The 16112-nt window shown below is 33.2% G+C and overlaps 1 protein-coding gene across 1 annotated transcript; it reads right to left on the bottom strand.

The window, feature by feature from the left end:
- Positions 1 to 9718: 9718 nt before the first annotated feature.
- On the bottom strand, positions 9719 to 10405 carry LOC145569105 (osmotin-like protein OSML13). Its single transcript, XM_081628473.1, has one exon. It carries the CDS (start codon positions 10385 to 10387, stop codon positions 9719 to 9721), a length of 669 nt encoding a protein of 222 aa, XP_081484599.1. The 5' UTR covers positions 10388 to 10405.
- Between the last annotated feature and the right edge of the window lie 5707 nt (positions 10406 to 16112).

The following is a 16112-nucleotide window of genomic DNA, read 5'->3' on the forward strand; positions in this document are numbered from 1 at the left end:
TAAGAAATCTGATGAGTTTTCTTTTTCTCTTCCTTCCTCTTTTCCTCTTGTTAATCCTACCCTAGATAATTCTTTATTTTTCAAACTCTAACACTGGACAGTTAGATACTGAACAGTCTGGAACAGGACATTCTCTTCATTCTCCCGTTTCTCCTTCTCCTTTTTCTGCTTCTGCTTGTGATTCTCTTTCTTTTGAGTCTATTTCTACTTCTTCTGTTCCTGTCATTTCTTCTATACCCTCCAGAGTTTCTTCTAGAACTTCTAAACTTCCAAATAAATTCAATGATTTCATTCTTACCATGCCTAAACACAAATCTGTTCATCCAATTGATTCTAATGGTTCTACTTCCTTTAATGTGTATACTGAACCATCATTGGCTCACTTAAATAGTGAAGCTTTGACAAGCCTTTTAAATGTCTTAACTGCTTTTGAACCTTCTTCTTATAACCAAGCAAAAGAACATCCAGAGTGGGTTAAGGCAATGAATAAGGAGATTGAAGCTTTAGAAGCAAATGAGACTTGGGATTTAACTTCTTTGCCACCTAGAAAGAAAGCTATAGGTTGCAAATGGGTCTATAAGACCAAATTTAAACCTAATGGTGATATTGAGAGGTGTAAAGGCAGAGTGGTTGCTAGGGGTGATAAACAAATCTCAGGAAAAGACTATAAGCATACTTTCAGCCCTATTGTAAAGCTTACAACTGTTAGAGTGGTTATGGCAATAGCAGCTGTTCAGAACTGGGATATCCAGCAATTAGATATAAATAATGCTTTCTTGCATGGGTTTTTAGAAGAAGAGGTGTATATGACTCCCCCACCTGGCTATTCTAAGGCAAAACCAGGTCAGGTTTGCAAACTTAAGAGAAGTTTGTATGGATTGAAACAAGCTTCAAGATGTTGGAATAAGGAGCTAAGTAAATTTCTGGTGAATTAGGGTTTTGTGCAGTCCAAACAGGATTATTCCATGTTTGTTTTGAAGACTCAGAAGTCCTTTCTTGTTGTAGTTGCTTATGTGGATGATTTACAGATAACTGGTGATGATGGTCTGTTAATATCAAAGTTGAAAGCAGATCTGCATTCAACCTTCACCGTAAAGGATCTAGAGAGTTTAAAATATTTCCTTGGAATTGAGGTATCTAAATCAAATACTGGAATTATGTTGAATCAAAGGAAATATATTCTGGATCTTCTTAGGGATCAAAATTTGGAGAACTGTCATCCTGCACCTTTTTCCATGAGCAGAGGTATGAAGTTAAGTCAAGATGATGGTGATTTACTTCCTGATCCAGAAGTTTATAGAAGATTGATTGGAAAACTGTTGTACTTAAACATGACTAGGCCTGATATTTCACATGTGGTTCAGCAGCTTAGTCAATTTTTAAGTGCTCCTAGATCTTCTCACTGAATGTTGTAGTCATGTTCTCAAGAAGGGCACTCTTAATCATGGTTTGTTCTATCCTGCTAATTCTGATTTCAAGCTAAGTGCAACAGTGATGCAGATTGGGGTACTTGTGGTGATTTAGGAAGGTCTCTTACAGGCTATTGTGTGTTTCTTGGCAATGCTTTAGTTTCTTGGAAGACTAAGAAACAAAAAGTGGTGTCTAAGAGTTCAATAGAAGCAGAGTATAGGAGCATGAGTCAGACTGCAGATCAAATAGTTTGGCTTGAAAGGTTGTTGTCAGAATTGTATGTTGAGGTGCCTACTCCTATAGTTCTGCATTGTGACAATACTTCAGCCCAACACATAGCTAAAAATCCTTGTTTTCATGAGAAAACAAAGCATTTGAGGAGCAAACATCATAAAATTGATGTCCATTATATTAGAGAACAAGTTCAATCTGGTTTCATTAAATTGAAACATGTCAAGTTTGTTCTCCAATTGGCAGATATCATGACAAAGCCTTTAGGGGCAGATCAACATCGATTTTTGTCCCAGAAGATTGGGATGGTTAGCCAAGTTCCTGTTCAAGAATGGTCTGGTCTGCGACAACCAATTCATTCTTGAGGGGGGGATGTTAAGATGTAGATTTTTTGTACATATCTGTAACAGAATTAGTTGTACTTTTATAGTATTTATAGCTTCTTGTAATCATAAGTTGGTGTACAATAATTCTTATAGAAATAAAATATGATTATCTTCTTCCTTTCTCTCTCTAGATTTCTTCCTCTTTCTCTCTCTAGTTCTTCTCTAACAAACTCTAGGTCGAGTTTGCACAGCGTTTCAAGGGAAAGAGCGAGGGACGGTGCCGATGCATATGGGAGGAGCGGTTTAGGCGTCGGCAAGGGGTAGGGGTAGGGGTTGGGGTGGCGCCAGCAGGGAAGGTTTGTCGGGGTTGCAGTTGGTTGAGAGTGGTGGTGTTTTTGTTGTTAATTATTTTTTATGTTAATTATTATTAATTAGGCTTAATTAGTTCCTAACAATCATAATAATATTTTTTTTTAAAATAAAAAATAATTTTAAACCAATCAAAAAGAAACACGTGGCATAATAAACCGGTTACCGTAGGTTGGTGACCTGTTGGGACCATTTGAAGCAAATTCGAGTTAAAGTTCGGATTATTAAAAAATAAGCGAAAGATGGGATTATTTTGGGCGAATCGAGTAAAGTTGGGATTATTCTTGTCAATTTTTCCTAAATGAAAAAAATAATACTCCATTCGTTTCATAATGTTAGTCTCATTTATGTAAATTGATGTAAAATTTTGAGTACAAATATCTTTAATCTCACACTAGCAAAAATTATAAAAATTAGATATATAGTAGTCTAGATGAACTCTATGGTATTTATAGTCAGGGGAGGTTTAATATTATTGAAATTGGATATGAAATTTAATATGAGTCTAAGCCTCGTATTAGATTTCATTTACCGTAAACCTCCTTAATATTGTGTAATAGAGTTGTATGTAAACGATTCGAATTGAGCCAAGATTTAGCTTGTTCGAGCTAAGCTTGATAATAATTATTAGTGTTCGACCTATCTCAAGTGTGAACAATCTTGTAAAAATCTTGTTTGAGCTTAGTCCATTAAGATTGTGGCTTGTTCGAACTTTATTCACGAAAATGCATGCTTGTTTTCATTTTGAGTTTAAGATTGAACTTGATTAAATAAATAAGCCCTAACTAGTTTATCATTAAAAAAATAATTTCTTATAATTTTTAATGCATCCACTTAATTTTATTTTATTTATGTCATTTATGTCTTCATTCTTTCTATAAAAAAAAAGGAAAAAAAAACTGATGATTGCATAAATCTGATTTATAACTTAAATACTACGTATAATTAACATGGAAATTTATCTAGAATGACTATAACACCCTTACACCCTAGCTAAGTGCAAGCTACTGCAAATTAGGACTCAACAAATTGATGATGACATTAAATGAATATAAATGCAACCGTTGGTACGTATACGTAGTACTCGTACAAATTGTGACGATCGCTTGAGTCCTTACTCCTTAGACCCTTACAACACTGGTGCCTGGTGGGCGCATCAAGTCGATCAATATGCCGATAATTAGCTTCAAAATGTCCATTTTTCAATTATACTCTGTGTGTTGTTAAAACTTTTAATTTAGTCTTGAATTTCACTACAAGAATACGCGCGTTTACCGATGGAAAATACCGATGGCCACTAAAATCCATCGGTAAAAATATAATTTACCGATGGTTTTATCAAGCCATCGGTATTTTTTAAAATACCGATGGCCTTACCATCGGCATATTATTTCCGATGGTTTTCATCCATCGGCAAAATTTTTTTTTTAAAAGAAAATAATTTTTTTTACCGATGGATAAAAGCCATCGGTAAAATAAAAATACCGATGGCTTTATACTATCGGTATTTTACCGATGGCTTTTACCCATCGGAAAGCCATCGGTATTTTTCTTAAAAAATAAAAAAAAAACGACCAAACCCTAAAGTAAACTAGCGCCCCTCTTTCCCCTTCTATTTCTTCCTCCTTCATTCACGCCTCTCTTCTTCTATCTCTTTCCTCTCATTCTCTCTCCTCTCTCCTCTTCTTCTCTCTCCTCTCTCCTTCTCTTCTCTTACGTTCTTCCTCCCTCCTCTCTTTTGAATTTTGATTTCTATCTCTCCCCCTCTTCTCCATCATCAAAACCACTACCATCAGCACAAACATCACAATTTTTTGGGGTACTACCATCACCATCACGAGGTTTATGCAAAGTTTAAGGTTTAAATGGTAAAAGTCGACCATGAAAATTCCAGATCTGGAATTTTCATGGTCGACTTTTACCATTTAAACCTAAAAAAGAAGAAATTTGAAAGGTATGTGGATTTTTTGTTTAATTTTGTAAGTAATTTCGTTTTGTGGGTTTATTTGTGTGATTTTTGTGGGTTTAATTTTCTACCATTTTCATGGTGTGTGTTTGTTGAGAATTTCGTATGTTTATTGCTTTTTAACTTTAATTTTTATAAATTTTTAATTTTTTGTTAATTTTTGTGGTTTATTTTGGCTTGATTTTTGTAGGTTTTTTTTATGTTGATTTTTGTGGGTTGTTTTTTTGTTGATTTAAAAGGAGTTTCGGGTGGTGGTTGGTGGTGCTGAGTGGTTTACGGCGGTGGTGGTTAGTGGAAAAGGGTTGTGGTAGTGGTACTGGTTGTTGGCGATGCTTAGTGGCTTACGGTGGCGGTGTTGGGTTGTGTTGGGTGGGCTAGGCAGAGGGTGGGTTAAGCAGGGGGTAGGGTAGGTAGGTGGTGGGTAGGGGTTTTAATTTTTTTTTTGATATTACCGATGGCCAAAAGCCATCGGTATTCTAAATATACCGATGGTTTTGACCATCGGAAAAAAAAAAACCGATGGCTTTAGCCATCGGTATTTAAACAGGCACCGATAGTTTGTAGCCATCGGTAAAACCATCGGTATTAAGTTTACCGATGGTTTTCCCATCGGTTTTCCAACGGATTATAATCCGATGGTTTTTTACCGATGGCAGCCATCGGTAAATGCGATACCGATGGTTTTTAACAATTTTACCGATGGATTCTGGCCATCGGTAAATGGATCATTTCTAGTAGTGTTTGTTTAACATGTTGGATGTTATATTTTCATTTCATTCTATACAGCTATACTCGTTAATTTATCGTGTATGCAATTACATCTATGGTTTAATAATGTACATGAATTACTGTTTAGCACGGAGCGCTGAAATAATTATTATATTATACACGTATGAAATCAGCTTTTTTTTTTTTTTTTTTTTTTTACGAGCACGTATGAAATTAGCTTAAACTTGTAAGTTTGGTGAAAGAAAATGTCCTGGTATTTCTATATTCTACCTAGGACTCCACCATTTTCCTCGGATATTATGATCATTTGTGACTTTTCTTCCCTTCCTTTCCTATATAAACTCAAACAAAATCTCAGCTAAGTACACAAACAATCAACAAATACAAATTCCAAACAATTTTCTTTTTAATTAATTTTTCCAACATGCTCTCCTTAAAATCTGTCTTCAATTTCTGCCTCTTCATAGTTTTTGCTTCCCTAATCTCCACTCCCACCCATGCAGCCACTTTTACAATAAGAAACAACTGCCCTTACACTATTTGGGCCGCCGCAGTACCCGGTGGTGGCCGACGTATGAATACCGGTGAAACATGGACTATCACAGCCAACCCTGGACAGGATCGTGGTCGCATTTGGCCCCGTACCGGGTGCACACCCAATGGGTCAAACGGGCTAAGGTGCATCACAGGAGACTGTGGTGGGGTACTCCAATGCACAAATTATGGGGCACCCCCTAACACCTTAGCTGAGTATGCCCTAAGACAATATAACAACTTGGATTTCTTTGACATCTCTTTGGTTGATGGGTTCAATGTGCCCATGAGTTTCTTGCCTGTAAGCGGGTGTAGCAAAGGACCCTCTTGCACGGCTGATCTTATCGGCCCGTGCCCTGATCGGCTTAAGGCCCCAGGAGGGTGTAACAACCCGTGCACGGCGCTCAAAGATGACAAATATTGTTGTATAAATAATTATAGGGATAATTGCCCTCCAACAGATTACTCTCGCTATTTTAAGAGTAGGTGTCCAGATGCTTATAGTTATCCTAAGGATGATGCTACTAGCCTTTATACTTGCCCTTCTGGTACCAATTACAGGGTTACATTTTGTCCTTGATTTGTAAAATACTCTTCAAATCTATCTAAAAATGTACTGTACTATGGTATACTTACAATAATACTCCCTTATAAATAAATGGGATGTTATCCTAGTATAATAAATAATTAAACGCATATATATATTTTTGGGTTTTTCTATATAGTAACCCTGTAAATTTCACTAAACTATGTGGTGTCCCAATATATATCACTTTTCACACTGTAACCCAAATATACATTCTGTTTCCATACGGTAACCTTGCCGTTATCCCGCTGTTAAAAATTCCGTTAGTGGGGCCCACTCTCCATTTATTAATATTTTTTTATCGATTTGCGCATTGAAAAATATTCCGTTTAAAGTTTTGCGGGTTATTTTAGCTCTTTAGGGTTCAAATTGAGCTCAGATTTGGCAAAAATAACTTAAATGCCTCGTTTTGTTTATTAAAAAATGTCTCGATTTACGTGTTCAATTTTAATACGTAAAACGAGGCATTTACGTTATTTTTTTTGTGAAATCTGAGTTTAATTTGGACCCTTAAGAGCCAAAATAGCCCCCAAAACCTTAAACTAAACATTTTCCAACGCACAAATTGATTAAAAGAAAATATTAATAAATTGAGAGTAGGCCCCACTAACGGAATTTTAACGGCGGGATAACGGCAAGGTTACCGTATAGAAACAAAATGTATCTTGGGGTTACAGTGCAGAAAGTGATATATGTTGGGGCACAATGTAGAAAAGCGAAATTAACAGGGTTACTATATAGAAAAACCCTATATTTTTTATTATTGTAGTGTGTTTAAGAGTGCAATGTTGTGTTTTGACTTACATATATCTATTTTTAAAATCCTACAAATTGATGAATGCCTTTGAAAATATGACAATTTTTATTCTACAAAATTTATTTTAATACTAATACCGTTCAACAAACTCAAGTACTCTATTTTATAAGGAAACTAGACTAGTCTCGTGCACGGTTTTAAAATAAGAAATAAAGACTCTTTAGCACATGTTGAGAGAAAACAACTACTTTCTCTGTAGTATTTTCTAATTAAATATGAAAATACAATTTTCAAAAATTCATTTTTTTCATATTTTTTTTAGATTTAATTAAACTATATTAGTAAATATTTTTAACTACTTGTAAATAATAAAATAGCGTAATATGCGTAGAAAACTTAAATTTTAAAATTCAATTTGAATTTAATTTTTAAAATAATGTTAAATAGGGTAGCTCAAAAAAAGGGAAAAAAAAACAATATGACATCATCCTTGTATTTTGACGGGAAAAAAAATTAAATAAGAGAGTGACACGTAAGCAGTGATGACGTTAACGATTGTTACTTTATTAATATTTATAGATAGATGTGTCGCATTTGATAACGATCTCACTTTAGACACACCTCTCCTTAGCTTTACACTATCAATACATTTTTTTTTTTTGGGTGAAAGAGAGGGGCAAAGCGCCAACAAATTAAAACAACTTAACTAATAAAAAAGAAGCAACAGATCGAAACAAACCAACAAGCAAAAACTAAAAAGCCAAACTACTTAGCACTAGAAGGGACCATAAATAAGATTTGATGATGCCAATTTGTGCAATTCTTATGCAAGTTTGTGCACTCGTGTCCAAAAAATAAGTTTTGTAATGTCACACATAAGATCTATAAAGCTAGAGAAATCCACGAGTAGAACTATATATTTCATTTCATGGCTTTCTCTTACTTTGCAATTTGGAATGAAACTTTATTTCAAACAAAATGGACTTTGAACTTTAGCAAAGGTTCTAATATTGGATAGAAGGTACTTTATTAGTTCTAATATCTATCTATTAGTGAGATGGTTAAGCTCAAAGAAAGTCTTAAACCCTGTTTTCTTCACCTTAAAAAAATAATATTAAGTAAAAATACTTTCAGTTCAGTAAAATTCAGTTTTCTTAAAGAAGAATTATAATAGAAAATCAGTAAAAATAGTTTTAGTTCAGCAAAAATAATTTAAAGTTTAGTAAAATTAATTTAAATTCAGTAAAAATAATTTAAGTGCAGCAAATATAATTTTGTTTCAGTAAAAATAATTTTAGTTCAGCAAAAATAAGGTGAAAAGAACGGGGTCTTAGTGAGAAGAAAAAAGCATGAATGCTTGGATTTCAAGAGATTGAAAAGTCTTGGTGAGAAGAAAAGAGCATGAATGCTTGGATTACAAACATACTCAAATTCCGATCAATAACCCTAGGTGCTTCAAGCTTTAATTAGTTTCGCAATTGTATGTATTAACTGACTATATATTTCTATTTTATTTGAATTATTATGAAGTTATGAAGTTGTTTATATGTACAAATTCTTATCAATTATTGAACAAAATTGTTTATTTTTTAGCTGACTTTTGATAGGAATAATATTATCACTAGTTTTGTGCCCCGTGCGATGTCCGGATTGTTTATTGAATTTTAAGATAAATTTTTAATCTTTATACGATTTGCTAGATTGTGAAGTATATTATTTTAACTGATTAGTATATATTATAAATGTATGTTTTACGCTTTGAACTACTTTTTTCGTCCAAAAAATATTATGAAATAAAAAATAATTTATTTGATAATTTTTGAGAATTATAATCCAATAATTTTTTAATAAAATTATAATTGAATTTGTACAATTGAAATATTGGAATTTTATCGAAAATAAAAATAATTTTATCCAAAAATTTTATCCAAATAGAATTCTAATTAACTTTTTTATCTTTTGAGGTCTATTTAAATCTATCCAACGTGGCGCGACACTTGGCGAAAGTTGGAACGCCAAGTGTCGCTGTCTCGTGACCTGACTAAAAGTTTAGCTTTATATATTACTTATTATATGATTTGATACATCAAACTTCATCTATCAAACTTTGTTGAAAATGAAATATTTTATTTTTATGGAACTTTCAATGGTAAGCCTAACTTTTGAAAAATTTTCTTTCGTAATTTTTACTTTTCAACGATAATTCCGCTTCAATGCTTCATCCAGATTCTCAAGTATATAATATATATATATATTTAAAAAAAATAAAGAAAAAAAGAGAAGATTATTATTGGGAGTTAAAATTAAGTTTTAGTATCAATTAAAGAGAAAATTCCAAAACTTTTGGTTTACCACTGAAATGTACTGTTCCATTAAAACAAATTTTATCTATGGGCTTAGAAATGCTCATTGGGCCTAGGACTACTAAGTCATGGTCTAAATGGAATATTAGTCTAGGTTGGTTAATTGGGTTTTTGAGCTTAAAAAGAAAAAGAGCGTTTCAAAGTTTTAAAGATCCTTTGGCACTACTAAGTCAAGTTAAAATTAATTAAAAGCTTAAAAGTTAAAACACAATATGTAGATTGTAGACCAAGTATAGATTAACAGTGATAAATAAACACAACATTACACATTATTATTATGATCAACACAGAATTCTAGAGCTGAACATATAAGAACAACTAGCTCTAGCTTATTGCACATATAGTTGAATTTCCATCAATCTATAGTATGTTGCATCACATGTATCAGTAATAATAAAAGCAAGTTCGAACCACTTTTTAACACCCTAGTTCGTTGTTTATCAACGTTTAAGGACAGAAAGTGAGCCTATAATTAGTACCAGATGGACAAGCAAAAGTGCTACTTTGATCATCCTTAGGGTAACTGTAAGCATCAGGGCACCTTTGCTTGTAAAACCTAGAGTCACCATTAGCACCACATGTTCCGATACCTTGCGACGTGCAAGGACTTTTACACCCGCCGGGAACCCTCCAGTTCTGGGGGCACTGCCCGTTAATGTCAGCGGTGCACCTAATTGTACGACACTTCCCACCAAGTGAACCGGAGTTGGAAGTGGGACTGAATGAGATAGGGATATTGAAGCCTTCGATGAGGGAGATATCAATGGTGTCGGTTGGATTATTTGGTTGTGCTAGAGCATACTCGAATAGAGTCTTTGGGATTGTGCCCCAATTGCCCGGGTTACACATTAGTTTACCACACCCTCCGGTTTGACAATTGCCATTGCCATTGCCATCAAAGTTGCACCCAGTTCGGCCCCAAATACGTGCCATTTTGGTCCCGGGTGCTGGGTTTAGGTTCCATGTGTTTCCTTTATTGAGTTGTCTACCACCTCCTGGATCGGCGGCAGCCCACACGGTGTAGTCACAGTTGTTGACTACCGTGATGGTGGTTGCATGGGTGATGGTAATGATGGAAAGTAGAAATGTAACCAGAGAAAAATATATAGGACTCATAATCACAATGATGAAATGGTGTATTTTGGTAATAGTTATTGGGATGATAGTTTTGATATGAGGTAATATTGATATGAGGTAATGTAGAGATGAGGGGTGTTTATATAGAGTTTAGAGGGGGCTAATCTGATTTTCTTTGCGTGCGTGTTTGGTGAATTGATGCAATTGCAATCGACGGAATTCTGATGGTAACAAATCGTCAACGCCAAAGGTAGTCATCATTTAGACTTATACACATATCTATTCACAACTTTAATCATTAATATTTATAAAGTTTTATTGGTATTAGTATTCAATAATCTCTATTATACGTCATACAATATAGTAAAGGGGGAATGAAGGTGGTGATGTCCAACGGCCCTAAAATATCCATTATGTATACATGTCCTTCATCATTACTTATTACATGCTAGTACTCTGTATATTCTTATAATATAATAATTGATTTAATTTCTTTCACCATTCCACAAGATTTTTAAAGGCAAATTAAATGATCTATGATTATCATAATAACTGAAAATACATAATGCTAGAGTTTTTTTTTTTTTTTTTTTTTTTTTTTTTTTTTTTTTTTTTTTTTTTTTTCTTCTTTTTTTAACTTTCTAACTCATTGCTCATAATCACATATAATTGAAATGCCATTAATCTAAAGCCTAAATTAACATGGATTATCTATCTAGAATAACTTAATAACACCCTTGTTAATTACTAGACGTGCAATCTACCGGAAATTATGACTATATAATGGTACGTTATTACGGTAATGGCATTGAATAAATGAGTTGAATGTAAACGCAACCGCAGTACGTTGTACAAGTTATGACGATCGCCAAGGTCCTGCATCAATTGTGTCAGTATGCTGATAGTTAGCTTCAAAGTGCCTACAGAGTATTTTTAATAACATACTCTATTCGTGAATGTTACTAAAAAAACGAAGGGAGTATATTTTATTAAATCTTTAATTTGACCTTGACTTAATGTTTGTTATGAATTACTTCCTCCGTTTCTTTTTAGTTGACACGTTTTTTTTGTCATGTTATCAATGCACAAATCTAACCATTAATATCATTAATTTCCAATAAGTAAAAATTATAAAAATTTAATGTTTAGAAAATATATATCGTAAAGATTCTAACAAGATCCCCAATCACTATATTTTTCATTATATATAACTCAAAAAATACGGTCAAAGGGAAACGTGTGAATAATCCTAAAGTCAAAACGTGTCAACTAATAAAAAATGGAGGTAGTAGTAGATACTTTGTATTATTTTTATTATTTCACTCTAGACTCTACTCGTTCCTTTAGTATATTGACACGAAGGTAAAAATTGCTAAATAGAAACTGCTGTAGCATTGTAAACTATAACTTCTTTTTGGTTCTTTTAAATAAGAACACTTCTAACAGATAGAATTCCTTGTACATTCTCTGTTTTAACCTTAATATATTACATACGGAGGACTAAATAATCTACATTGCACAATCTAGATTCTCTATTTTCCCTCCTTAAAATTTTGATTGCTGAATGTAAATTTGGCTTGACAATTTATTCTCTATGCAGGTTAATGGATAGGATTCCGCATTCGCTGCAGAGTTTTTAATTTGCTCCTGCTAGATTGTTGATTTCTGAAGTGCTTCATAAGTTCATAAAGTTCTGATGTCAAATGTACGTACTGTGTCAAATGAATCAATAAAAAGTCTTGTGTTGTTTTATTTGTTTTGATTAATATTTGTTTTGATTATAATGCTGCGTTGCAAAGCTTGTAATTAATACTAGTATTTGTTTTATTTCTGCACCTTTTAGCATACCATATTATATTATAACCAAAGTACATGAACATAACTTAATGCAATGCCTAATTCCTAAGCTTATCAATATAGTCTATACTAATATATTAAAAAACGTTTCTAAAAACGTCGATGTGCCACGTAGATCCTTTTGTATTGAGCCACGTCATCTTTCCAACAACTCATCACGAGATGGTTATTTAACCATCTAAGCCAATTATCTACCATGTTAATAGTATGTAAATATATATATATATATATATATATATATATATATATATATATATATATATATATATATATATACATATATATATATATACATATATATATATATATATATATATATATAAGTGCAAACCATAAGGTATAGTTTAAAAAAAAAGGTACTAAAAAAGTAACTCAATTTTGGTTCGACGATCACAATTTCAATTTTGAAAAAGCCTTTAAATTTTTTTATCGATTAACGTCTACAATAGTAGCAACCCGGGGCAACGCCTAGACTACTCACTAGTTAGGCTATTATATCTAATCCACTATGAATTACTTTCTAATAACATCTTTAAATATTGAGGGCCATGCGCGATCCCACAAATTGTCATAAGGACCTGTTTATTTCAACTTAATTTCAGTTCTTAATTTCCTTTTATCATATAAACAATTCAGTTCAATTCAACTCATTTCAGTAAATCAGAACAAACCTAAAAAATATAATTTGATGATGATGAACTTTTTAAGAAATTCTAATGACAAGCCTAAGTTTTGAATGATTTTCTTTGGTAGTCAAACAAAATTTTACTTTTAAATAATAGTCTGCTTCATCTACATTCTTAAGTATAACAAAAAACCCATCCCTTTTTAAAAATATAACAAAAAACATAGGATTATTATCTATTTATTAATCCTTAATGAAAAGTAAATTAAAATTGTGAAAACTTAACCACCAAACCAACTTCACTTCTTTGTTGTGATTACGGTAATGACAATTACATCATAACATTAAAGCGTTCTTATTATTACCCTCTTAAATAAAATAACAAAAAATAACAATTCAGACATCGCACAAAACACTCGCTTATTGAAAATTAAAATTAGGTTTAACAATAACTATAAAGTTTTGGTCCCAAAATAATTTAAGGGGTCCATAAGATGTGACTACATTTTGCGCTGGCCACCACTAACCTACCACAGCTCTTCTTCTTAATCAGGGCTTGAGATCGACAGTGAATGCCAACAAAATCCAAAATATTGAATTACTACAACAATACATCAAAAACAAAGCCTTAGTCCTAAAATATTGGGTTACTAATTTACTATTGTGATAAATTCCCGCAACATCCTAGACAACCAACACATATTCGAGCCAGCTTATTGGTTGTATTTGTCCCAAAATAGGAAGTATAACCACTGGGCCTAATGGACTCAAGTGCAACATTTTGAAGCTGGTGGGTTGATATATATGTGCTCCCAACAAATGGAACACCCTAAGTATGGTTGAGTGTGCCCTAAACCAATTCAGTAATTTTAACTTTTTAAAATTTAAGTCAATTTATTGCGTTCGTAATATGTAACAAGGTTTATTTTAAAATTAATTGGTTATAGTTAGAGTAGCTATTAAACATGCTTTAGTCACCCTCAATTTTTTTTTAGAGTTTGTAAATTGATTGCTGATCAAGAAATCACTTTTTTTTTTTTTTTTTTTTTTTTTTTTTTTTTTTTTGGACATTTAAAGAAAGGGCAGGTGATAAAAATCGATCTCAGATCCTTTAGGAGAAAAACTCTAACCACCTGATGAGGAAATTACTATGGTATCGCATCTTTGCAATTCGTGTAAGCCTCATACTCCATAATTGTAAAAACAAAATTATATACTTTATCCTTCAAACAAAAATAATATACTTTATTTATCTATTTATTATTGTTATTAGGCAAAATTGGCCTCAATAGCACCAACTACAGGTTGGGTGCAATAAATAGCACAACCTTAATTGGGTGCGATCTACATCACAAACTATAAAGTTCGGTGAAAAAAATGTCATAAAAAACATCGAAGATCGCAAATTTTGCCGAAAAAGCATATTTTTATTATTCAAATATATTTAACCAATTTTCACCTTATTTTTTTAAAAAAAATTCTCTTACTATACTACGGAAATGACTTTATTATTATTATTATTATTATTATTATTATTATTATTATTATTATTATTATTATTATTATTATTATTATTATTATTATTATTATTATTATATCTCAAAAACAAAAGTCATACAATCTACAATAAATTAGTGGGAAGCCGAGATACAATCTGGGCTCCCACTCCTCTAGCTATAGCAAGGCCTACCCTATTAAAGACATGAGCTGCCACATGAGCCCCAATGCCTTGCGTCATCGAGAACCTTTGAACCCGCTTCAGCAACGCAACAGCCACATTCTCTAATTCTCCGAGAGAAGAAAAGGAGAAGGGAATGAAACCATATCCATTCGCCCGACAACGAGCTTCATACTTAACCCACTTCCGATGAGCCAGCCACAACTCGTCTAGGAATAAAGTCTGCTATCCCTGTCCGTGTCAAAGGAGAAGACCCTGTGAAGTCGACAGATACATCACGATCACGATCCCATAATAAAGTAACACATCGTCAGGTTTGAGGGCCCCGTCATTCCCTCCAGACAATCCTATGTCAACCTCTTTTCTTGCTGAAATCCCAGATCTGTCGCAAATATCAACAAGGGTATCCTAAACAACATTATGCCGATATTTAATACCCACAATACCAGCACACGACACCGCGTGGTCGCCGAAAATATCCCCAGTTAAAACCCGAGAACAAGTAGAGCACGGCGTCGAGACAAAGAACAATGGAACACCCATCCGGTAGCACAGCACACATCGGTATGTCTTTGCGTTCATCGTCTGACCCAGCCAAGAAATAAAGACAACCCGTAGCCAAGCAGAGGTGTGAACTCCTTGAAGAACACCTAAGGTATACAAGTTAGATCGAAGACCAATCCTAAAATCCTAGGCGATTAATCACTACCAGTTATTCTTTAAATTGCACCTTGGTAAATTTTGAAATTCAATTTCTATCTCTATGCTAAATACAAACAATTGAACAAAAGTTTTTTTTTTTTTTTATAATTTCATGAAATTAGGATATTATTTGGGGAAAAATTGCAAATAATAATACAACATTTGGCCGGTTCTTTTTTAATAATACAACCTTTCGATTATTTCTGAATATTACAACTTTTGGGGGTGTTGAATTTAACAGGCAAAAATCGGTTGGTAACCTATTTTTATAGATTACCAAGACACGTGTCGCTTTGTTATTGGTTTTGTCAATTTAATTTAATTTTTTAAAATTTATTTAATATTTTTAATTTATAAAATATATAAAATAATAAAATTAATTTTTTTATTATTATTATTATATAAAAAAAAAACCCCACCACCCCTGCCAGGCTGCCACCACCTTCACCACCATTCCTTCTCCCCCTCGCCTTCACGCAGCTCCCCTCTCCCCCAGCCCAGAAACTGGACGGCCGGTGTCCAGCTCACCCACCGCCGGCGACCTACTCCCTGTTACCTCGACCACCCCTTACCCGTCGCGCCACCCATCCAAACAAAACCCTAACCCGCGAAAACTGACCACCGCAACTTTGGATGTGCAAAATGGTTATGTGACCTAATCTTACTTTGTTGTAAGTAAGTTTACTTTAAATCATCTAATTTTGCTTTTGTGATCTACTTTTATCAATGTCATAAACAAAATTAACTCGTATCTAGCATAAATGAAAACAATTTATTACCTTGGTCATGGACCAACACTTGTCCAAGCCAAGTAAAACAAATCAGTATTCAAACAGAAATCGAAATATTGTCTCATCAAAACTGGAAATTGTTCTAAAATCATGATAAACTGATCAGAAAAT

Source organism: Chenopodium album, chromosome 11 (assembly GCF_948465745.1).
Source record: "Chenopodium album chromosome 11, dcCheAlbu1.1, whole genome shotgun sequence".
NCBI lineage: Eukaryota > Viridiplantae > Streptophyta > Magnoliopsida > Caryophyllales > Amaranthaceae > Chenopodium > Chenopodium album.

Excerpts from the sequence above, each read along its gene's own strand:
- LOC145569105 (XM_081628473.1), bottom strand. The coding sequence starts at position 10,387 with ATGAGTCCTATATATTTTTCTCTGGTTACATTTCTACTTTCCATCATT.